Source organism: Aquarana catesbeiana, linkage group LG02, assembly GCF_042186555.1.
Source record: "Aquarana catesbeiana isolate 2022-GZ linkage group LG02, ASM4218655v1, whole genome shotgun sequence".
NCBI classification, from domain to species: domain Eukaryota; kingdom Metazoa; phylum Chordata; class Amphibia; order Anura; family Ranidae; genus Aquarana; species Aquarana catesbeiana.
Window position 1 is genome coordinate 115,667,544 of NC_133325.1, and position 26,236 is coordinate 115,693,779.

Genomic DNA, 26,236 nt, shown 5'->3' on the forward strand with positions numbered 1-26,236 from the left:
AGATTAGCATATCAAATATACCAAACTGTGATTATCAAATTTGTATGACAAAAAGAAATGAACAACCTGGCTTGTGATAACAATGAGGACAAGTAGACCTTTAGAAAAAGAAAAGAACACATTTTTACATTTTTTTTCTCTCCATGGGCAGATCAACAGATTACATCTGCACCTGTGGTTCAGCATGATCTAACAAACTATAATTGTTACATTTTTTACAGTTATTCACAATAAAGGGAAAGTATAGACAAACCTTCTTTAGCCGTACTTCTCTTCTGGGTCACAGGAGTGCAGTTATTTCTGCACTCCTATGACCAGATTTATTCTTGATACCTGGAGCATATAGATGTTTTGTAGGTTTAGTGCGGGACAAGGTCCTCTGGTGCTCAGGGCGAAGGTGGCAAACTGCGCCCCTCCCCCCGGGTATAAAGAAAGAGTCAGTGTCATTTCAAAACAAGAAAACACTTAAAACAATACACTACAATACAACAATACAATAATGTAGTTGCAGCCCCGTCAAAGTATATGTACTAAGGCGGGTTGGCAAATGGTTAAAGTGTGAGTTCACCTTTACAGTAAATCTGTAAGGTGAACTTACACTGAACCCCCTTCCCATCCCCCCCTCCCCCGGTCCCACTAAACTGGAGTCGGGCGGTTCCCCGCACAGACAGCTCATATCGCTACTGTACCGGTCTGGGGATTTGAAATCACTGTGGCTTTCTCTCCTCTTCGCCCGTGGTGACAAGACGGGCTACACGGGTTTTGATTGGTCGGCGCCGCACAACTAGAATGCTCCTAAACTTAACTGGCTGACGAGGTACGTTTTGGAGATTAAGCTGTAGGGATTTCTAAGCCCAGGACCCATAAGGCGGCGACCCGATGTGTTAGTGCGGTTTATCGCACTCCAGGTCAATGGGACTGCGGGGGGGGATGAGGAGGGCGTCTTGTGTAAGTTCACCTTACAGATTTTTCTGTAAAGGTGATCTTACCCTTTAATTACCAATGGTATTTGTAATATGCAGCACAAGGGGATTCATGTATTGCCGCTGGACACTAATGCATTAATGACCAGTGTCAGTTAATTAACCCCTTTGTGCTGCATTAGTGGTAGTGGTGTCAGTGTTATGCAGCAGCATGAAGGGGTTATTGAACACTAATACTGATGCCACTAATGCAGCACAAAGGTGTTAATTAACTGACACTGGTCATTAATGCATTAGTGACCAGTGGCAATACATAGTTACATAGTAGGTGAGGTTGAAAAAAGACACAAGTCCATCAAGTCCAACCTGTGTGTGATTATATGTCAGTATTACCTTGTATATCCCTGTATGTTTTGGTCGTTCAGGTGCTTATCTAATAGTTTTTTTAAACTATCGATACCCCCCACTGAGACCACTGCCTGTGGAAGGGGATTCCACATCCTTGCCGCTCTTACAGTAAAGAACCCTCTATGTAGTTTATGGTTAAACTTCTTTTCTTCTAATTTTAATTTGAACTGTTTACCCCATTCTCCAGGTCGTTTATGAACAAATTATATTGGTCCCAGCACAGAGCCCTGCGGGACCCCACAACCCACCCCTGACCATTCCAAGTATTCCCCATTTATCACCACCCTCTGAACTCACCCTTGTAGCCAGGTTTCAATCCATGTACTCACTCACCCTATGGTCAATGCCAACAGACCTTATTTTGTACAGTAAACGTTTAAGGGGAACTGTGTCAAATGCTTTTGCAAAATCCAGATACAACACGTCTCACCTCCTCGAGAAGGTTACTACATTGATTTGGCAAGAACAATTCTTCATGAATCCATGCTGATTACTGCTAATGATACCATTTTTATTACTAAAATCATGTATATAGTCTCTTATCATCCACTCCAAGAGCTTGCATACTATTGATGTTAGGCTAACTGGTCTGTAATGCCCAGGGATGTATTTTGGGCACTTTTTAAATATTGGTGCCTCATTGGCTTTTCTCCAATCTGCTGGTACCATTCCAGTCAGTAAACTGTCAGTAAACATTAGGAATAATGGTCTGGCAATTACTTGACTGAGTTCCCTAAGTACCCTTGGGTGCAAGCCATCCGGTCCTGGTGATTTATTAATGTTAAGTTTTCCAAGTCTAATTCTAATTCTGTCCTCTGTTAGCCATGAGTGTGCTTCCTGTGATGTGTCATGAGGATAAACACGGCAGTTTTGGTTACTGAAGCCCCCTGATTCTCTCGTGAAGACTGAGGAGAAGAATAAATTCAATACCTTCGCCATCTCCCCATCCTTTGTAACCAGATGTCCTTCCTCATTCTTTATGGGCCTAATGTGGTCTGTCCTCCCTTTTTTACTGTTTACATACTTAAAGTGTTTGTTAACCCAAAAACAAAAAATATGCAGATTCTTGGCCCTTAAAGCAGATTACACAGCACAGCACTTGTGCTTTGCAATCAGCCCTCCTCTAAACTGTAAAAAAAAAAAAAAACCCTGGACCTGGCACTTCCTGTATGGCCCCTCTAAATAGACCACGATAACCAGGGTTGCTCAGTCCTGATCACTGTGGTCAAAGTGCCTCCCTCCGTGATAGGCTGCCCTGCTCTGCTCTCCTCTCTCTCCCCCCCTCCTTCCTGCCTGTCATCCCCCTCTGTGTCTGTCTCCAGGCACCTTTTTCTAGTTGCATTCTTTATAAAGTCTGAATGTTTGTATTTTTTGAAGGCCTTCTCCTTTGCTTTTATATGCATTTTTACACTGGAGTTAAGCCATCCAGGACTTTTGTTTGCTCTTTTAAATGTATTACCCAATGGGATGGACTGGCTAATGCCCTTATTTAATATGCTCTTAAAGCGAACCCATCTCTCCTCTGTGTTCTTTGTTCTTAAAATTTGATCCCAATTTATGCCTTCTAGCAAGGTTCGTAGTTTAGGGAAACTGACTCTTGAAATTCAGTGTCTTTGTATTCTCCTTATGTTTCCTATTTGTGTGATTTATACTAAAGCCAATTGACCTGTGATCGCTGTTTCCTAAATTGCCCCGTATTTCCACATCCGTGATCAGGTCTGTATTGTTGGTAATCAGTATCACCATCTGACCCATGAAATTTTCCTGCAAGACATTTAGAAACTGGCGAGCCTTAGACGACTGCGTGGTTCCCTACGCCCAATCTATGTCTGAATAATTAAAATCCCCCATTATGAAAATACTTCATATCCTTGCTGCTAATCCATATTGTGATAGCAGGTCCAACTCCCCCTCCTCCCTCAGGTTAGGGGGCCTATAGCATACTCCCAGTATTATTTTTCCCTTCATTTCATCCCTTTGGAGCTCTACCCATGAACCCCTCATGCTGCATATTGCAAATACCATTGGAAAATTATTAATCTCACCCCCACCACCACCACCCAGTTAGCTGATTCATTGATAGATGCCCATTTGCTTACTTTTTTACTCTCAGTGACATCACGCCTCGCCAGGACTCAGAAGCGGCTGTCGGGCGGAGATTACTCCACGGCTCCACCTGACAGGGAAGGGAAGACCGGGTCTTTTGCTTGTGCCGAGTGCAGGAGTGCACTTGGCACATCTTTACAAGCAGGTGCAGCTCTGCAGTGTTGTTGGGGCATCCAGAGGTAGTCAGTCACTTGTTGCCCAGAAAGTTTTAGCAGCACACTACCAGCACTGCCCCCCCCCCCCCCCACCCCCTTCCATCTGTGTAGCTGCTTTCTGAAATAAGCACAAGCCATTGAAGATATAGTTCTATCGTCACATGACAATAATTAATCATATACCTGTGTCTGGAATACAGGGGCACATAAACGGTAGTTTCAGAAGTGTGCACCTAGGTACGTATTCATTAACTAAAACTTCATATTTATAAAAGGATTTTTTGTAGGAAAGACCAGTGATCCAACTATTGGGTCAATGGACTGCAAAAAAATAGTTTAGAGTTCATGTATTTTTTTAGGATATCTACACAAAATAAATCTCCTTTCAGTGTTTCCCTTTTTACATAATGAATGCCCCCCAAAATTGGAAAAATGTGAAAATAAATGATCCCCAAGATTCATTTCTGGCAATTAAGGACAATGATTGTAGGACATTTAACATTTCAACAATTCTTACATGGCCACATTCATTTATTATATCATTATACTTTGTAATATGACTATAGGTGTTACAGAATGCAAAATGATCAGCCAGTGAGGTAAACTAAGTTTCTCCAAAACCCTCCACTGCTCATTCTGCCACAGCACTCCCAGGTCTATCACATCTATAGGGCTTTACCCCCTATCAAAACTTGGATAGCTCTTAGAAAGTGGGAAACTTGATGCAATTTTGGCTTCCCATCAGGCACAGTGGCTGGTATTAATAAAGGTTTATGGGGCATGTGCTACTTAGTGACTGTTAACTCTTTGACCTCCTCCTCCCCACTACTATAGTAGTCCTACCACTGTTTGAGCTTTTCATCCCCATGATGAATGATGGTGACTTATGGATGTTTACAAGCCCTTCCAAAAGCATGCAAATATTTTGAATCATTTGGGTCAATATGCTGATTTGTGCATGAATATCAGGGATTATTCAAAAAGCACTAGGAATGTCTGATGGGCACAAAACTTTTTGAAAAAGATAATTAAAACTTGCATAAAAATGTTGATCCTCTTCCCAGGTATCGTTACTGGTATAGTATGTGTCAAAATTGACCTTTAGAAGCTATGGGCAGACATTTTGCTCTGATGATAAAAAAAATAATTATGGTGACATTTGAGCTGTTCTAACAATAACACTATAATTAAAACTTGAATACATATCACTACAAAACAGAAGACACGTGTAAAATTGATATGGGTAAAATAGTTTTGTGATTAAGAAAATTGCACTTATATATTTATAGGAGCAATGTATCTAATACGTACATGCCAAATGTATTTAAAGCTAGTTTACCTCAATATGTGCTCATTTTTGTTAATCTGGCAGATTTTCCTGCATACTGAAGCTTAAAAATCCTATGCTTTCCTGCATTATTGCAGAAGATTCTGAGAATGTCAACCGGTCAGTGCTGTTCTCTCTGACTCTCCTTGAGCAGAGAACTATTCTTGATCTGCCCCTTGTAGTTCTTTCAAGGCAATTCTGCCATCAATATGTAAGTGCTGTTTGAAAAGTGTAAATCTGCTTATATACTTATTTAACCCCCCCCGCCAGTCTGTGTCCACCCACATAGCCACCCACTGCAAGGCTACATTCCCTAGATATTATGGGGCATATTGTTCTGTGGAGCACAGCCTCCCTTATTACTTTTATTTATACCAGATACCCCCTATGGTATATATGACAGCACTCCTTTAACTTAAACTTTAAACACTGCCCTTAATGTTGAATATATATAAATCACTGAACTAGGTGATAACAAAGTCCTTTACAGTCCAAACAGGTTCTGTGTTCATAGGTGCTGATGCTCAAAATAAACGATCAGTGCTCCATAGACTTGTGCTAAGACCAGGTGCGCCACATGGATGTGCACTCACCTCTGGGTGTTTATCATCTATCTCTAGTATGGTCGCTTAGGCAGGTGGGGAGACCCCTGGATAAATCCTTTGCTGGCAGCTCATGCACTGGATAAGTCCTCACATGGATAGATGGAAATAACAAAAAAAGATCCGCATCGCGTAAAACCATTTAATATTTACTGGATAAAAACAAATAAGAATTACACTCACATGTAATGGTGCCTAATAGCCTTGCACCTGGTGTGTACAGCATCTGTTTTTGGGGAACTCAGCCCGCAAACTGCTAAAAACCACCACTTGCGGTTTGACATGATTCCCAGAAGTTGCGTGGTCGGACGTGTGTCCCGATGACGCGATCGAGCCTTGACGTGTTTCAGCCAATTAATGGGCCTTCATCAGGAAGCTCTTAATGCCTCTTAATTGCCCTTAATGTGCAATCAAATCCACGTGAAACATAAAGTGCTTAATGTTGTAAACAGTTCAACAAGTGATCATGTGTGGTGACACAAGAAACGATAAGTGCTCCTTCTCCGCACCCACACTGTACACACTGCACTCACCAGAATTTGACTTCTTTATTACAAGAAGTCAAAAGACGCTTATCCAAAAAATGGCCTCTCCCCCTTTGAATGTTTTCTGATCCTCAAGCTCTTTTCAAGTTATCTCCAGGGTCTTTGTGTAAATATTCCCTCTAAACTTTTAAAGTGCCTCCATACCTTTAAGAACCTCACTCTTATGCCGCGTACACACGGTCGGACTTTTCGTCTACAAAAGTCCAACGGACGCCGACGGACTAAAGCTGGCTGGTAATCCGTTCGTGTGTGGGCTTCTCCGGACTTTCAGCAGACTTTTTCAGCCTCAAATCCGACGGACTTTAGATTTGAAACATGCTTCAAATCTTTACGTCGTAACTACGACGGACCCGAAATCCGCTCGTCTGTGTGCTAGTCCGACGGACAAAAACCCATGCTAGGGCAGCTATTGGCTACTGGCTATGAACTTCCTTATTTTAGTCCGGTGTACGTCATCACGTACGAATCCGTCGGACTTTTGTGTGGTCGTGTGTAGGCAAGTCCGTTCGTTAGAAAGTCTGCTGCAAGTCCGCCGAAAGTCCGCCGGAAGTCTGTCGGACAGGCTGTCGGACTTTTGTAGACGAAAAGTCCGACCGTGTGTACGCGGCATTAGCATTAGCATATAGGAAAGATAGGAAAACCTCTAGTAGTGCAGTCATTATTTATTTAAATAGAACAAAAAGTTAAAATTACGCTCACATCTACATAGAAGATCAAAAGCAAAAAATACTGACTGGGAACACTGATTTGCGTTCCACATGTATTCCACCAAGTGGAAATAATGTTTCCCGAAAGCCTTGACGTGAGGCGTGAGTGGCCGGCTTCACCTCCGCTTATTTAAGTTGTACGGGAACCACAATATTGCACCCAAAGCAATCCAACCTGCATCTAAGCCATCCTCCATCCCAAGTTTATAAAAAGAATTGATACTCAATCTTGAGTCTAAACTTTATTTTATAGTAAAATTGCCAAAAAAAAATATTAAATAAAATCTATCTTTAACAATACCTTCCTGTTGGCTATTTTTAAGATTGCCATCTTGTGGTCAAAATACAAAATTACCTATTATAAGAGGAGGGTTAGATGGATTTGTGTGCATTACAAAATTCATATTAAAAATGTATTTAGACCATCAATATTATTTTAAAATGTAATAAAAACCTAAGAAATGTACAAGTAAAATATATATATATATATATATATATATATATATATATATATATTAATAAAAAATGGTGCAGATAAACTGTTATATATTTAGTTATAAAACTATTTAGGTCTATGTCAATGTTAAGATCAGTTGGACATATAGTATTTCATTCATAAATCCACTTTGTTTCATTTTTTGACACTGTTTATCAATGCCACAGAAAGGTAATAAACTAGGGTCTTTATTGTGATCGATCCTGAAATGACTTGACACACTGTTTCTTAAAATCTTTTTTTTATATTACTAATGTGCCTTTCTATCCTTGTTCCTGGTAGTGCGGCGTACATATATTCCTTGTTTTTTTTCACTGTATTGCATGGGATATACATCCTACAGGTAAAGAACCCAATCTGGCCCAAAAACATGACAATTTTTTCAGGGATCGGGTAGCCAGGGGTCAGTCGATTGTAAGTGTAAGGGCTCTTCTGTAAACAAACTGATTTCCTCAGAAGCATACTGCCAAGTGTTCTATCTCTTAGTAAAATGCGCCAATTTGTTTGATAAAATGTTCAAACTGTCTACACTCTCCATTAAAAATTAGTAATAAAATCCATATAAATACTTTCTAAGATGTATTTTTCTTATCTTTTAGTAGTTCTTCCCTTTCCATCAACTGAACTTGCTTCACTGTTCTTAAAAACATTTTATCATAACCATTCTCCTCAAATAGATTGTACTAGTATTTCTGATAGTCCCTGAAAATCTTATGTACACTAAATTACCAAAAGTATTGGGACACCTGCCTTTACATGCACATGAACTTAAATGGCTACCCAGTCTTAGTCCGTAAGGTTCAATATTGAGTTGGCCCATCCTCTGCAGCTATACCAGCTTCAACTCTTCTGGGAAGGCTGTCCACAAGAGTTTGGAGTGTGTCTAAGGGAATGTCTGACCATTCTTCCAGAAGCGCATTCCAGGACTCTGTGCAGCCTAGTCAGGTTCCTTCACTCCAAACTCGCTTATCCATGTCTTTACGAACCTAGTTTTGTGCACTGGTGCGCAGTCATGTTGGAACAGGAAGGGGATATCCCCAAACTGTTCTCACAAAATTGGGAGCGTGAAATTGTCCAAAATGTCGTGGTATGCTGATGCCTCAAGAGTTACCTTCACTGGAACTAGGGGGACAAGCCCAACCCCTGAAAAACAACCCCACACCATAATCCACACCATAATAATCTTCACCAAATGATTTGGACCCGTGCACAAAGCAAGGTCCATGAAGGCATGCATGAGTGAGTTTGTGGTGGAGGAACTTGACTGGCCTGCACAAAGTCCTGACCTCAACCCAATAGAACACCTTTGGTATGAATTAGAGCAGAGACTGCGAGCCGGGCTTTCTCGTCCACATCAGTGCCTGACCTCACAAATGTGCTTCTAGAAGAATGGTCAAACATTCCCATTGACACACTCGGAAACCTTGTGGACAGCCTTCCCAAAAGAGTTGAAGCTGTTATAGCTGCAAAGGGTGGGCCAACTCAATATTGAACCCTATGGACTAAGACTGGGATTCCAATAAGTTCATGTGCGTGTAAAGGCAGACATCCCAATACTTTTGGTAATATAGTGTATTTACACAGTTGCGTCTAATACACATTTGTTGTCCTTTTGGTTTCCCCTCCAACCATTTGGGGTAGTGACAACTAGCTGTGAGAATATAGCTAGTCCAATCTGTATCCTCAAAATACATAATGGTATTTAACCTTCCCCCGTCTTTTTTCAAAGTTAAATCCAGGAAATTAATTTAATTTTTTCCCAATTACCGGAGAATAATAAACCAAACCTATTTTTATTAATTTCTTTCAAAAATTCCTGTCACCTATCCACTGTTTCTTTCCATGCAAATTGTCAATGAACCTTCTGTATACAACTAGCTCTGGGCGATTCTTCCCAAATATTTCCTCAGCTTTCCATTGAATAAGGACAATATTTTGCACACAGAGAGCATACTTTGCTATCATCGCTACTCCTTTAATTTTATTAAAATAGGAACCATTCTGCCAGAAAATTATTAGCCGTTTCTAGCTCCAAAGCTTCCACCAAGAACTTTACCTGTTCTTTTTTCCATTTCAATTCAGCCTTCAGTGCTCTCCTTGTTGTTTGTAGGACATCCTGCTGTCTTATACTGGTATATAGTGACTCTACATCAATTGTTACCAAGAAAGTATCATCTTCCACAGAGAGATCTTTTAATAGGGTCATAAGATGTTTACTATCTCTTAGATACGCTGGATGTTCTTGGGCTAAAAGGGTTGAAGGTAATAATCCACATATTCTCCCAGTCGTGAGAATAGTGAATCAATACCACTAAGTATAGGTCTCCAAAGTAACCTTGGCACCTCCGGTATCAAGTATCTGGCTTCTTTTTTGTTTAGTATTCCTCTTCTCCGGCCTTTCTTAATTAATCTTTTCTGTTTCATACTTATTTGTAGGATCACCTGGTAAAAGTTTATATGTGGTAGCATCATCCACTGATCTATTTAATTCCTTCTCATAATCTGTTTTATTCAAAATCTCAATGCCCTCTCCTTTATCTGCTGGTCTGATCACTATATTTTTTCTTTTTTCTAACCCTAAGAAAAAAAATATAGTGATCAGGAGAGCAGATAAAAGAGGGGCCAATACCACATATAAACTTTTACCTGTACTTGTGCTGTAGTCATCATCATTAACGGTGTTGCAGTCATCATCAGTACTTGTGCTACAAACTACCTCATAGGCAAGATCGCGACAATGGAGTCGGGATCCGCCCACATGCCTGGACCGACAACCGGCTCAGCCTCTCAGCTAGGGATGAGCTGAACACCCCCACGATTCGGTTTGCACCAGAACTTGCGCACAGGCAAAAAATTTGTGCGAACACCGTTAAAGTCTATGGGACACGAACATGAAAAATCAAAAGTGCTCATTTTAAAGGCTTATATGCAAGTTATTGCCATAAAACGTGTTTGGGGACCTGGGTCCTGCCCCAGGGGACATGTATCAATGCAAAAAAAAGTTTTAAAAATGTCAGTTTTTTCAGAAACAGTGATTTTAATAATGCTTAAAGTGAAACAATAAAGATTAAATATTCCTTTAAATATAATGCCTGTGGGGTCTACTTAGTCTGCCTTTAAAGTAGCACATATTTCCCGTGTTTATAACAGCACCACAGCAAAATGACATTTCTAAAGGAAAAAAATATATTAAAAACTGCTTGCAGCTGTAATGTATTGTTGGATCACTGCAATATAGATAAAAATCATTGAAAAAAATCGAGTGAGTTCCCCCTCTAGTTTCTTACCAGGCCCTTTGTGTTTGGTATGAATATTAAGAGGAACCCTGCACCAAAATTTAAAAAAAAATTGCGTGGGGATCCCCCCAAAATCCATACCAGGCCCTTCAGGTCTGGTATAGATATTAAGGTATTAATTATATTAATTAATTAATTAATTAATATTAATTATTAATCTTTTAGCAGTGCTATCCACACAAGAAGTAGTACCTTTTTGGAGTTTTTCTCTATATATGGAACTATGGAACTATCCAGTGGTGAACGCAGGATGTGTTGGTGCTAAGATTCCATGCAGCATTTAGTCTTCATTTGGGACCAGAATGGCTCTGCAGATCCACCAGCAGAATCCCCCATTTGCTATTTGATGAGCCTTGTTTGACCTTTTGGTCATCGCTGGAGGTGAGCGGCCAATCTATAAATTTTACAGTCGATATTATATATATATACACAGTGGGGACGGAAAGTATTCAGACCCCCTTAAATTTTTATATTGCAGCCATTTTGCTTAATTCATATTGACAGAAAAACACAGATGTGTTGACATTTTTTCAGATTTATTAAAAAAGAAAAACTGAAATATCACATGGTCCTAAGTATTCAGACCCTTTGCTGTGACACTTATATGTTTAACACAGGTGCTGTCCATTTCTTCTGATCGTCCTTGAGATGGTCCTACACCTTCATTTGAATCCAGCTGTGTTTGATTATACTGATTGGACTTGATTAGGAAAGCCACACACCTGTCTATATAAGACCTTACAGCTCACAGTGCATGTCAGAGCAAATGAGAATCATGAGGTCAAAGGAACTGCCTGAAGAGCTCAGAGACAGAATTGTGGCAAGGCACAGATCTGGCCAAGGTTACAAAGAAATTTCTGCTGCACTTAAGGTTCCTAAGAGCACAGTGGCCTCCATAATCCTTAAATGGAAGACATTTGGGACCCTTCCTAAAGCTGGCCATCCGGCCAAATTGAGCTATCGGGGGAGAAGAGCCTTGGTGAGAGAGGTAAAGAAGAACCCAAAGATCACTGTGGCTGAGTTCCAGAGATGCAGTCGGAAGATGGGGGAAAGTTGTAGAAAGTCAACCATCACTGCAGCCCTCCACCAGTCGGGGCTTTATGGCAGAGTGGCCCGACGGAAGCCTCTCCTCAGTGCAAGACACATGAAAGCCCGCATGGAGTTTGCTTAAAAAACACCTGAAGGACTCCAAGATGGTGAGAAATAAAGTTCTCTGGTCTGATGAGACCAAGAGAGAACTTTTTGTCCTTAATTCTAAGCGGTATGTGTGGAGAAAACCAGGCATTGCTCATCACCTGTCCAATACAGTCCCAACAGTGAAGCATGGTGGTGACAGCATCATGCTGTGGGGGTGTTTTTCAGCTGCAGGGACAGGACCACTGGTTGCAATCAAGAGAAAGATGAATGCAGCCGAGTACAGGGATATCCTGGACGAAAACCTTCTCCAGAGTGCAGGACCTCAGACTGGGCCAAAGGTTTACCTTCCAACAAGACAATGACCCTAAGCACACAGCTAAAATAATGAAGGAGTGGCTTCACAACAACTCTGTGACTGTTCTTGAATGGCCCAGCCAGAGCCCTGACTTAAACCCAATTGAGCATCTCTGGAGAGACCTAAAAATGGCTGTCCACCAAAGTTTACCATGCAACCTGACAGAATTGGAGAGGATCTGCAAGTAGGAATGGCAGAGGATCCCCAAATCCAGGTGTGAAAAACTTGTTGCATCTTTCCCAAAAAGACTCATGGCTGTATTAGATCAAAAGGGTGCTTCTACTAAATACTGAGCAAAGGTCTGAATACTTAGGACCACGTGATATTTCAGTTTTTCTTTTTTAACCCTTCCCGCCGACCGTACGCAGTCTGCCTTCAGCGGCTGGGGGCGGGCCGGAATGAAGCTGTGGGCGGCTTCGTTCCAGCCTTCTCATTGTAAACGCGGAAGCGACGTCATGACGTCACTTCCCGTTTACTCGGCTGCCAATGGCGCCGAATTTAAAAAAATACACAGTATTCAGAATCGCCGTTTTCGGCGATCTGAATACTTTGAAGTGCAAAGGAGGGATCGGGGGTCTTTTAGACCCCCGATCCCTCCATAAAGAGTACCTGTCACCACCTATTACTGTCACAAGGGATGTTTACATTCCTTGTGACAGCAATAAAAGTAAAAAAAAAAAATTTTTTTTTTAAACATAATTTATAAAGTAAAAAAATAAATAAAATAAATTAAAAAAAAAAATTTTTTTAAAGTGCCCTTGTCCCCGCGAGCTTGCGCAGCGAAGAAAACGCATACGGAAGTCGCGCCCGCATGCACCCTGCCTTTGGCCAATCATGGCTCTCACAGCAGAGTGCGCTGTGATTGGTCAAAGTATGCAGGTCAGGTGCATGCTTTGGCCAATCAGCAGCAGTCAATGCACTGCGATCTCGCAGTGCATTGATGGTCTTGCAGTTCATTATGGGGTGTTCCACGGGCGCTCAGATTACCCGCGAATGCACAATAATTACTGAGACATAGGATTTACCAACAATCCTGTTGAATTTCCAGATCACAAGATCATAAAATGAAAACCATATCAAGAAAAAGAATTGGTGATTCTTTGAAACTTACAGGGAAAAGGTCACTTGAGGAACTAGACTTTAGGGAAGGCTTCCTTATCGTTTCTATAGAGTAGGGAGGGAGTGCTTAATCACATTCCTGCTGGAAGGATTTGAGGGGGCTAAAAAACATTATATTACATAGTCTGACTCGCTGGAGGTGAATCTTTTTCTGATACAAGATTTTGCATGTCTTACTAAAACTAGCAAGACTATAAAAACATGTCCAAGGGAAGAAAGTATAGGCAATCTGAGGAAGTACAGTCAAATCATAAAGAGCTGTATATTTAGTATTTCATCTACATCCTCTGATGTGCCAAACCTTTAGGCAGTTCCACAAATGTGAATTATGGACCTAGAGAGGGAAAGATAAACGTTTATCTGCTCTACTGACTAAGCTTTTCTGGATATTTGACAACCATATTAAATACCACTGAGTGTTTAATCTCCAAATAAGCAATCAGTTTCTCTGTTTGATCTTGTTATGCTCTGTATTTCTTTTTCTAAGCAAAAAAAAAAAAAAAATCACAGGATACAGACTTCACTTACTTATACAGGTTTATAGAAAAAAGAACATGTAACAATACACATAACAGAATTTCGGATTACCTGTAAAATTCCTTTCTTGGTGTACATTACAGAACACAGGATCTTGGTATTACATCATTGGTTATGCTGCTACCTTGAGGTGATTTTACACAAGCTATGAGGACAGCCTTAGCATAACATTTCCCACTCCCTGCATGACTCAGATTAGTGAATCATAAGTAATAAAGGGGAGGGACTCATGTCCTACAATGTACTCTAAGAAACTCATTTTAGAGGTAAATCTAAAATCCTATTTGCTTAATTATACACAGCAAGACACAGGATCTTGAGGGCTGAGCAAATGAGGGGTGGACAACACAGGTAGAAAATGCAAACATGTGTAGCGCTTACCCCCAAAAGAGCCATTGTTTGGGGCCCCCTGGTTCCAGATATCAATGATTTTCCTGATGCCACACCCTCTGACACACCAAGGCTGTGAGGGAATATGTATTATAGCAGTACACAGTAATGCAACAGCCAAAGAATGGAAAACGGCAATAAACACTACAACAAATACAGTAGGTGCAAGAGTTGCAAAGATAAAAAATAAACGTACACACTAGTAAGCAATGGGTGGACCAGTGAATCCCTGATCCCTATACTCAGGAAAGTCCTTCCTCTCTAAAGGGTGAAGCTAGGACAATGATCCAGCAGTCTTTGGCAAACCCTCCTCTACTGATCAGTGTGTTGAAGCCCAAATCTGGCATTGAAAGTCAAAGTCCCTCCAAACCAAGGTATTATGTGTCCTGAGTGGGCAATACTGTTCTTTCAATATGGTGTAGTAAGGTTTGGTCAGCGGTCTCTCATTGACTCCTGGGGTGACAATTTGTCTCCTCCTTATCTCTTTCCAGGGCTCAGTTGTGTCAGCTGCATTGAAGACCTTTCCGCGACACCTGGCTTAATAGTGGTTTTAGCATAGAGATGTCCGCTACTCAGCCACTCTGTATCCCTGGCACTGCAGTGTACTGACCCAGCAGCCTGCTACACTGTGTGTGTGTATTTTACACCAAGTCCTCTCTATGACTGCCCCGAGCCCAGGAATAGTCCTTCCTTTTCCTCACCTGCAAAGCTATGCTGGAATATGTAGTTCCACAGCCGATCTGTCATCACAGGCTCTGTCTCCCTGGGGACTACATCCCCCTCAAGTCATAGCACCTCCCAGCAAGCTCTGTCCTCCCCAGGGTGCATGGCAGTCCATTTCTGCTTGCTTGCTTTTTTCCTTCTCCTGGGTGGGGCTTCCTTGGGCTACACACACAGCCCTGCAGCAAGCAGTGTCCCCTCTCTTCTCTCCTCTCACACAGCCACTCTGGCTCTCTGATAGTTCAAGAGGAGGAGAGGAGATGCAGGGGTGGCAGCAGCAACAGTAGACTGGTTTGTGTTGCCAAACTGAACAGTGTTACAAACCAGACAAACCAGGGGCTACACCGGCACATGGAATAAAACAGGCAAATGGAAGGCTAGAAACAGAAGACCTGGTGGCAGCCTTGAAAATCTAGAAAAGATGAGTGATGCGGAAAAATCTATAAAGCACTGGCAGGTCTGGTAGAGTGTGCCTTAAAAGGAAAAGGAAGAACTTTATCATTCAGTCTGTAGACTCAAATGAAGACTTGTCTAATCCATCTTGTTAAATTCCCTACAGGGACCCTTTAGAATGACAAAAAAAGAGGTAGACGTGCACAGCATGGACAACTTCCATAGAATGAAGAGAAATCTTTGTGGAATGTTTCAGAGAAGGACATAAGGAGGGTAGCACATGGTCTTGGTTAAGGTGGAAGGAAGAAACAACCTTGGGAAGAAAGGAGGTTGTAGGCCACAATACAATTTTATCCCTGTTTGACACTAGGAAGGTATCCTTACAGGATAAGGCCCTTAACTCTAAAACATGTCTTGTAGAGGTGATAGCAACAAGGAAAGCAACTTTGTAGGTAAGTGAAAACAGGAATATGCCTATTAGACTCAAACGGCAGTTTCCAAAGAATCAACAAAACCAAGATGAGGCTCCACTGAGTCACTGGGGAGCAACACCTCACAGAGCAGAGTAGGGTTATAGGGGGATGCCCAGGGGGGTCCACAAAAGCTTTGCCTGTGTCCAGTCACCTGAAGGTATCAGCCCATAACCCAGGTTCTATGAATCAGCCTGTGCTCTGTACTGTATTATTAAGATACCATTTTTTCCAGGTGTACCACTGATTTGCCATGTGTATACTGCATAAAAGTTTAAAAGGCCCAGTGACTTACTGTTAGGTGCTCTGCTCTGATCACTTTGGATGCTCTCACTGGACTGATTGCTGGAAAGTGATGACACACTAGAGCTCCGCACAAATCCAAAGGCTGCAAGTTTAGCCGCTGGAAGTCTGGAATAGCTGGGAGGACGGAGGGTAGTCTGGCAAGGCTTTGGGAGATTTGACTTTGCTCCATTCAGAATAGAGCCTTTTTTAACATCATCTGTGGAAAATAAAAAGAAATGTCGTAAGTAAAATGTTTTTTTCTAAGGTAAAGGTAATATACATAAAAAAAGTTAAGAACATTCTGGTTTCTTATAGCTAAGACATTTGTTTAAGAATACTTTGAGCAGCTATATAAGAGTGCATGCACACAGGCAATTTTTGCTACATTTATCATAACCTATGATCATCCTACAAATGACTGCTACACACAGGAAACAATGGAGTGCAGCATTCAATAGTGATCGATAATGATAGCAAAATGCTCTAAACCTGTATAATCAGCTCCATGTATAGCAACTGTCAGTGATTAAATATAGGCAACTGCAGCTGATTTTAGTTTCATGATTGCATTAGCAAAAATTGCCTCTGTTCACACAGCCTATATTTTCAATTAACCGCATATACGAGAGTAGTGACTTTCTAGTGTAGTTTTGTCCAAATCCAGAATTTACGCAATCAAGCTGATGAAAATGGCTTTAAGATCTGGTACAGGTGATAAACTGGTGTAAAACATTCACTCTTCTGGCATATACAGTATGTCTTTATTAATGAGGTGACTGCAGCCTTTTAAGTTAGGACATAGAGACCAATTCACTAAACATTTCTTGTTCTATAATCATTTTGTCATCTGTCTAATTGTTTTCTACTCAACATGCAGCTAGTGGCCTTCCCCATGAACTGAATGATTCTAATGCCCCGTACACACAGTCGGATTTTCCGACAAAAAAAATCCATGGATTTTTTCTGACGGATGTTGGCTCAAACTTGTCTTGCATACAAACGGTCACACAAAACTTGTCGGAAATTCCGATTGCCAAGAATGCGGTGACATACAACACGTACGACGAGCCGAGAAAAATGAAGTTCAATAGCCAGTGCGGCTCTTCTGCTTGATTCTTAGCATGCATGGAACTTTGTGCGTCGGAAACGGATTTTGTTGTCGGAAAATTTGAATCCAGATCTCAAATTTTGTGTGTCGGAAATTCAGACAGAAAATGTCCGATGGAGCCTACACATGCTCGGAATGTCCGACAACAAGCTCCCATCGAACATTTTCCATCGGAAAATCCGACTGCGTGTACGGAGCATAAAAGTGTGATACAAACAACATAGGTAGTTTGTGTATAAGCTGACAATAAAAATGTCTAGAAAAAAATTGACATAAAGAATCACAAATAAAAATTGTAAGTTCCCACTTACATCCATTACCATAGATTGATTTAGCAACCCAACCTAGTTTTAAAAAACTGGAAAGATTTGTGGCCATATTCTCTATCAAATGCCATTGATTTTTATAGATTAAATTGAAAAGAAAACTGCTGGAACTCTTTCACAGCAGCCCTCTTATGCTCTCCAATAGTGTAGCCCTATGTCATCCATTACCTGGTAAGCAGCTATATTATGTCTCAGTTAATTTCCCAGTTTCTGGCCATGAGGAGTTGTGGGTGAAAATAAGCAACATGAGTAGCTTGTTTTGGCACTGCACTAGAGATTTTTTTTCCTTTCTTTTCTTTTTGTAGTGAGATAATGTCAGGTCTCCTAAAGCCAGGTGACAGATGCACCCATTGGGGTCAGGAGTGCACCGCTAAGGTAGTGGACCCTACAGCTGACTGCTGTGGATGGAGCTCTGGGTGGTTCAGGAAAGCAGGTCCTCTGGAGCACCAACAAGGATCTCACTGGGAGCTAGAGCATGAGATTCCCCAGGGCGTGGAATCTAAGAGCCAGCAGGTGTTCACCAGGGCCCCTGATGGTGGGGGTGGACTTTGCTGCAACTGGCTCCAGGTCGCGACCCCCAGGGTCTCCCAGCTCATGCTTACAGTAGGCTACTGGAGGATAGAGAGGAAGCAGCAGACCGGGACAACAAGGGATAGTCAGGAGATAAGCCAAAAGGTCAGGGCAACAAGCAGACAGAGACAGTCAAGAACAAGCCAAGGTCAGTTAACAGGATCAGACGTAGAGCACACAGCAAGAAGCACACAGGAAGCCAAACAGACAATATTGATCAGGGAGGCTGACTTGCAGTGCACAGGTTAATATAGTGTTCCCAGTTAGGGGCTGGGGTGGAGCCATGCTTGAGAGAAGATTACTTAACCACTTAAGCCCCGGACCATTTTGCTGCCCAAAGACCAGAGCACTTTTTGCGATTCTGCACTGCGTCACTTTAACTGACAATTGTGCGGCCGTGCGATGTGGCTCCCAAACAAAATTGATGTCCCTTTTTCCCCACAAATAGAGCTTTCTTTTGGGGGTATTTGATCACCTCTGCTTTTATTTTTTGCGCTATAAACAAAAAAATAGCGACAATGTTGAAAAAAATGCATTATTTTTTACTTTTTGCTATAATAAATATCCCCAAAAAATATATAAAAACATTTTTTTTCCTCAGTTTAGGCTGATACGTATTCTTCTACATATTTTTGGTTAAAAAAAATCACAATCAGCGTTTATTGATTGGTTTGCGTAAAAGTTATAGCGTCTACAAAATAGGGGATAGTTTTATGGCATTTTTATTAATATTTTTTTTTTTACTAGTAATGATCGGCGATCAGCGATTTTTATCATGACTGCGATATTATGGCAGACAGATCGGACACTTTTGGCGTGATTTTGGGGCCATTCACATTGATACAGCGATCAGTGCAATTAAAAATGCATTGATTACAGAGTAAATGTGACTGGCAGTGAAGGGGTTAACCACTAGGTGGCGCTGTAGGGGTTAAGTGTGTCCTAGGGAGTGATTCTAACTGTGGGGGGGAGGGGCTATGTGTGACACGACACTGATCACCGCTCCCGATTACAGGGAGCTGTGATCAGTGTCAGTGTCTTTAGCTAGAACGGGGAAATGCTTGTTTACATCAGCATTTTCCCATTCTTCCTCTCCTTGAGACGATCGCGGGTATCCCCGCGGACATCAAGTCCGTGGGACCCGCGATCACACTCACGGAGGTCGCGGCGGGCACATGGGCCCGCAAACCGCTTCTTAAAGGGCAACGTACAGGTACGTTAATCTGCCTGTATGTGCCTGTCTGCCGACGTATATCGGCGTGAGCCGGTTGGCAAGCGGTTAAGCAGACAGGTAAACAGGCGGCCGGTGTCTTGAGCTGAACACAGGTGATGTTACTGGAACTTTTGTTTGGTGCCGTTCCAATGAAATGTATGAAGACGACTGCCTGAAGAAAATATGCAAATTTCCACAATCATTGGTGATCTGGGGTTGCATGTCAGGTAAAGGTACGGGGGAGATGACAGTCATTAAATCTTCAATAAATGCAGGTAATATTGAGATTTTGGACACTTTTCTTGTTCCATCAATTGAACGGATGTTTGGTGACGATGAAATCATTTTTTAGGATGTAATCTGATGCAGATGTTTGTTTTAGAACTGCAAAGTACATTGTGATTCCATAATATTTTCCGCAAAATTGAGTGATTCCATATTTCTTTCCTCTGCTTGATCTGCAAAAGCAGTTGCAGCTGACTACAGTTTTCTTTCTTTTTTTTTTTAACTGTTAAAGCCAGAAGGTTTTTTTTTTTTTTTTTTTTTTAGGTATATACAAAATATAAACTTTATTCAAACAAAACAGAATAAAAATCAAACCAATAAAATCCACATGACATCATGATGTACAATGGGTATAGAAAAGAATCACCCCCTTCAAAAAAAATCACACCTTGTTGCTTTCCAGCCCAAACGAAGACAGACTAAATTCCCGTCCCATCCAGCTGTATTTACACAGTGCAACCCACAACATCCAAGTGAAAGATACAGCACCAACATGTCCAAAGAAACCCCAAAAAAACAGAATCACCGAGTTGGAAAAACGACCACCCCCTTGTGTCAGTATTTTGTTGAACCACCTTTTGCAGCCTTTAGTCTGTTGGGATATGTTTCTACTAACTGTGCACACCTAGACTTTGCAATATTTGACCACTCTTCTATGCAGAACTGCTCAAGTTCAGCTAAATTTGATAAAAACCATTTGTGGACCGAAGTCTTCTAGTCATTCCACAGATTTTCAATGTGGTTTAAGTCTGGGCTCTGACTAGGCCATGCAAGCACATTCACCTCTTTCTCCTTCAACCAATGTGTGGTAAATTTTGCTGTTTGCTTTGGGTCATTGTCATGTTGGATGGTACACCTTCTTCCCATTGACGACTTTCTGGCAGAGGGCAGCAGATTTTCCTCAAGAGTATGACAGTATTTTGCCCCATCCATTTCTCCTTCTATCCTGACAAGCGCACCAGTCCCTGCTGCAGAGAAACACCCCCATGACAGGATATTACCACCTCCATGCTTAACTGTAGAAATTATGTTATTTAGATGTTGAGTTGTATTGGATTTCCGCCAGACATATCGTTTGGTGTTGAGGCCAAATAATTCAATTTTAGTCTCATCTGAACATTTTTCCATGTGGCCTCAGAATCTTAAAGGTGTGCTTTGGCAAAGCTCAGTCATGACTGCATGTGGTCTTTCTTGAGGAGTGGCTTTTTTTTCTTGCAACCCCCCCATACAAGCCACATTTGTGGAGAATTTGTGATATTGTTGTCACATGCACACAATGACCACTCTTTTTCATAAACTCCTGCAACTGATTTGGAGTTGCTGTAGGCCACTTGGTAGCCTCATTGACATGTTTCCTCTTGGCTCTTTCATCCAGTTTGGACCAACATCCTGATCCAGGGAGGGTCTGTGTTGTACCAAATACCTTTGACTTCTTAATAATAGACTTCACTGTGCTTCTAGGCATTGATAAAGCTTTTGAAATGTTTTTGTATCCATTTCCTGACTTTTGCATGTCCACAACTTTATTCCGGAGATCTTTTGACAGTGCCTTGCCACCCATAATTGACTGTTTGCTTCAGTTGCACTACCAGGGACCGAAATGCTCCAGGAAAGCTCTTTTCATGTTGAGCTAATCAAAATGACCACATCTGATCACAGTTGAAAGTCAAATGGCTTTGTGTGCCCTTGAGAAGGTGATTAGCTACACCTGATTGAGTTTACAAGTCATTTTTAGGAAGAGGTGATCCTTTCTCCAACTCAGCAACTCTGCCCTTGACTTTCCCTTCTGACATGTCGGCATCATATCCCCCACCCCGATGCTACAAGTTAGCAAACACAGCTGGATAAAACAAAAACAGTGTCTGCCCTCACTTCAGGCTGCAAAGAAACAAAATGCGATCATTCCAAAGAGGGTTACTCTTTTCACTGTATATAAAATCAAAATCAAGACCAACAAATAAATTGCAATTATCCCTGGTAGCTTATGGCCTGGTGTATCATTACTTGCCTAATCAGTTGCTTCACATCATTATTACTATGGGAAGAGGAAACCTCTTATAGAAATACTCTAGTGTTTTATACATCATTTGCATACACTGATTACATAGTGACAATACCAGGAGGATAGCTGTATTGAAATGTGTCACGGTTGGTTATCTTCTTTAGAATACAAGGAAACAGAATAGGCTGCAATGTAACAATAACATGTTCATTTGGAAGTACTTCAAAAACTGTATTTATATAACGTTTAGTTTCACTTCAAGCTTTAATGACTGTTGAACTATTTATGGCCAATGACCTCTGTTCCATAATTGATATAGTATACCTATATGTACAGCTGCCTGATCAGGAAATGTAAATTATGTATGTTACTGTTATTAAAAAGTATGTGTACATTTATATATATTTTATATGGATAGAAAGAGCTGGATAGTATTATGAGGAATTATTTACAGATGTTAATTAAGTGTCTTTTTTTCTCTTTTCAAATATTTTATTGGTAATTTACATGCAACTGTTACATAAAGCTCAATACATAGTACCGTATGGATAGTGGACAGTGCATATGACAATAAGGTAAAAAAACATGAACATAAAGAAAACTGAATGATATAGCAGCGGGTACATTCTCAGTCAAATAACATTCTGATTTAATGTAACTAGATACACAAATAGTTAAAGGGAGCTACGTCCCCAGTTTTACTATATTAAAATGCTGGCCATTCCCCAAAAACACTGGCGGGGAGACCACCGAAATTATCACATGTGACAGAGTACATTACCAGTATTTAATAATGAAGGGTAGGTTAGGGTAGAAGAAAGAAAGAAGAAAAAGTAGTAGTAAAGGGGGATCTAAGAAAAGGAGGTGTGGATAAGAGAAGTAGAGGGGAAAGAGGGACCGATCAGTCCGCGCGGGTACAAGAACCAATTCAAAATCTTAAGGTGGTATCAAGACCCACCTAAAGTAGCAAGAGGTTTTCGTCAATATCTGCGGGCAAAAAATGCTCAACCCAGGGTTGCCAGGTTCTGGAGTGTTGAGGGACTTTATCAAGGATTTTCGCTTCAATTTTGCTATGTATCATTGCCTGGGTAATCCTATTCTTCATTTCGACTATGTTAAGAGTGGATGTTTTCCAAGCCTTAGCAATCGTCTGTTTGGCTGCGGTAAATAAGTGAAGGAGGAGACGGAGTTGTGTTCTTGTGTAATCTTGCGGAAAATAATTGAGGAGGGCTATTGTTGGGCTAGGAGCTAAGGTGACTTAGTGGAGGGTGGATGCCATCTGGAATACTGTTGCCCAGAAGCACTGTACCAAAGGGCATGTCCACCAGATGTGTAAGTGTGTGCCCCTGTCTCCACACCCTCTGAAACAGCTTGGAGAAGATTCAGGTAGAAATTTAGCGATTCTAGCTGGGACTAGATACCAGCGCATTAACACTTTGTAATTTGCTTCTGAAGCAACAACGTTTTGGGATGAGTTTTTGGTATTAGACCATATAGTCGTCCAGTCATCCATTTCAAGGTTAATATCTAAGTCCCTTAACCATCAATGTGCATAGGTGGGGAGACTCGGGGGTGGTGATGTAAGGTGGGAGTATAGGTGAGAAATAGTACCTGGGGCATATGGGTCTGAGTCGCACATATGCTCAAATTCAGTTAGAGTATCCAGCCCAGAGTTAGATTTTATGATAGTTTGAGCAAAATGTTTAATTTGGAGGTAGCGGAAGCATTCTCTGCTGGGGAGCTGTGCTTACACCTGGATATTTGGAAACGATTTTACAGAGTCTCCACTAATTAGATCACAAATGTGAGTCAGACCCGCCTGGACCCAGGCTTGGAATGAGGCTGGCTCTGTGTGAGCTGGGTAAAATTGAGGGTGGCTTAAATAGGATAGAAGTGGGGAGTGTGAGGAGATTAACTTAAAGGGGGACTTCAGTCTATCCCATAGTTTAATCGTGTGTTGTGTTAATGGATTAGTTATGGGTCCTCATGCTGTTGTAGGGAGCCATAGTAAATTAGTTACACTAATCGGGTGTAGGTCAATGGCCTCAAGGGCAACCCAAAGTGGTATCTCAGCTTTAGAGTGATATAATATTGACTGGGCCAGTCGGGCTGCATGATAGTAATGCAAGAAGTTGGGAATGCCCAGGCCGCCACTGAGCTTGTTACGGAGAAGAACCGGTCTCGCCACTCTGGGCCTAATAGGGCCCCAAATGTATTTGAAAACTTTGTTTTGTATGATCCTATGGTAATAGGGTGGGACTGTGATAGGGAGCACTCTATATAAGTACAGGAGCTTTGGCAACAGAGACATTTTTACAGCTGCGATACTCCCCAACCATGAGACGCATAAAGGTAGCCAGGAATTAAGTAGAGAAGATAGCTGGGTGAGCATTGGGAGATAATTAGATTGGAACAGGTTGGATGAGTCTTTAGTCAGTTTGATCCCTAAATAGGGAATAGATGAGGAGGACCAGTGGAAGGGAAAATTTTTGCGCAACATTTCGAGATCAGCTTGTGGCAGAGACACGTCGAGAGCCTTGGATTTGGATTGGTTGACTTCTAGTCCGGATATTTGAGAAAATTTATCCAAGGTGTTCATAAGGTTTGGTAATGTAGTATGGGGTGATGTAATAAACATTAGTGCGTCGTCAGCAAAGAGACACAATTTATGTGAGACTGATACTACCTCCAAGCCCAGGATATCAGGGTTAGATCTAATCAGGGCTGCTAGGGGTTCTATTGTGAGTGCGAACAACAGAGGGGATAAAGGGCAGCCCTGTCTAGTTCCCCGTGAGATAGGGAAAGGTTCCGACTGAAATCCGGAATAATGCACATATGCCTGTGGGTGGTTATACAGGGCATTAATCCAGCTTAAAAAGTGTGGGCCGAAGCCCCAGCTCTGAAGGATATAAAATAAATAAGGCCAGGAGACTGTGTCAAAAGCCTTCCATATGTCTAGGGAGAGGAGATGCATAGGAATTTTACGAGAGCGGGCCAGGTGTTGTAGGAGAATTACACGTCTGATGTTGTTGCTTGCTTGTCGTTTGGGTATAAAACCATCCTGGTCCTTATGTATCAATCCTCCAATGATGGGATTGAGGCGTAGGGCTAGGATTTTGGCTAGGATCTTGATGTCCACGTTTAGAAGTGAGATTGGTCTGTAGTTGGACCATAATGTACTGTCAGTGTTTGGTTTTGGGATAATTGAAATAAGCGCTGTCAACGTGTCTCTGCCAAAAGAGTGTTGTTTTAGAATGGCATTAAAAGTATTGGTGAGAAGGGGAGATAGCTCTGCAGCAAATTTCTTATAATAAAGACTGGGAAGGCCATCAGGACCCGGGCGCTTATGAGGTTTGAGGGTTTTGATGTTTGCCAGAACTTCGTCTGTTGTGATCGTACTTTCCATGAGCTTGCGACTGGCTTCAGACAGGGGTTGGAATAGGCAAATTATGGAACAGCTTCTCCGCTTGGCACAATGGAAACGCTGCTTTAGAATCATAAAGATTTACTAGCTGTTTACGGAACTCCGAGAGAACCTTAACTGGATTGCTAGTGATTGTGTCCTTAGCCAGTCTGAGTCTAATGGGAATACGAGTACGGTCTGGTCTGCGTAGACGTAAAGCCAGGTAGGTGTCTGGTTTATTTGCTTTGGTGTAGATCGTTTGGTTAGACCTACGAATAGCCTTATCAGCCGTCTCAGCGAGAAATAAATCTAGTTCTAGTTTAATTTTTTCTAATGTTAATTTGTGCGCTTCGGTTGGGTTGGCTTGGAATAGAAGGAAGCTATCGTGGTAATCTGATTCAAGTTGCCGCAGTTTGAGTTTCTTATCTCTATTGAGGTGCGATGCCACTGAGATGCATGTGCCTCGTATTAAGGGTTTATGTGCTTCCCAGAGCAGCATGGGGGAGATGTCAGGGGTGGCGTTGTGTGTAAGATAGTCCTTAAGGGCTATCTGGATATCCAGACAGTATGATTGATTGGTTAGTAGAGCATCATTCATGCACCATGACCTGTTGGTAGCTTGCGGAATTAAAGATGACACTGTGGTGATAACAGCACAGTGATCTGTCCATGTGACTGGTTGGATATGTGAGTGAAGGAGGAGTGGGGCAGATGCCATAGAAATAAAAATATGGTCGATCCTGGAAAAAGATTTATGTGGATGTGAGTAGAATGTATAGTTTTTCTTAGTGGGGTTGAGTTCTCTCCATGTGTCTAGGAGGTAGGCCATTTGTATTAGTTTACGAAATTGTGTAGAAGGAGTGTAGTGTTCTGGGGCATAGGGCGATTTATCTAAGTGTGGTTGCAACACTGAATTGGAATCACCGCACAGGAACAAGGTTCCCTTACAGTGTGTTTTCACAACCTGTAGTAAATGTGAAAAAAAGGGGTTCGGGTTTGTGTTGGGGGTGTAATAGGAGACAAACGTTGTAGATAAGTCCTGTAATAGTCCCACGAGAATTAGGTAGCGACCCTCGGGGTCTTTTATCTCAGTCCGCGGGGTAAATGGCATGGTGTGATGGAAAGCCACCAAAACTCCTCTACTGTATGCTTCCTGTTTGCTGAAGCAGTAAATACCTGTGGGTATTTAGAACTAAAAAAAGCTTGGGGTTTGGCTTGTAGAGAAATGAGTTTCCTACTACCTTAGCCTTTAGTGATGCAAATGTTTGAAACGCTTTCACTCGCTTGTGTGGTGAGTTTAGTCCCTTAATGTTTAGGGTAAGAATTTCAAGTGGGGCCATTATAGGGTGTATGAGGAG

At 41.6% G+C, this 26,236-nt stretch overlaps 1 protein-coding gene across 1 annotated transcript in view; it reads right to left on the minus strand.

Annotated features, from left to right (window-relative positions):
• The window catches only part of MTUS2 (microtubule associated scaffold protein 2), a 974,348-nt gene that overhangs the window by 426,147 nt on the left and 521,965 nt on the right, over positions 1 to 26,236 (minus strand). The window contains exon 5 of the mRNA XM_073613369.1: positions 15,982 to 16,188. Within this exon, the coding sequence (XP_073469470.1) occupies positions 15,982 to 16,188 (207 nt within the window). The remainder of the gene's footprint in view (positions 1 to 15,981; positions 16,189 to 26,236) is intronic.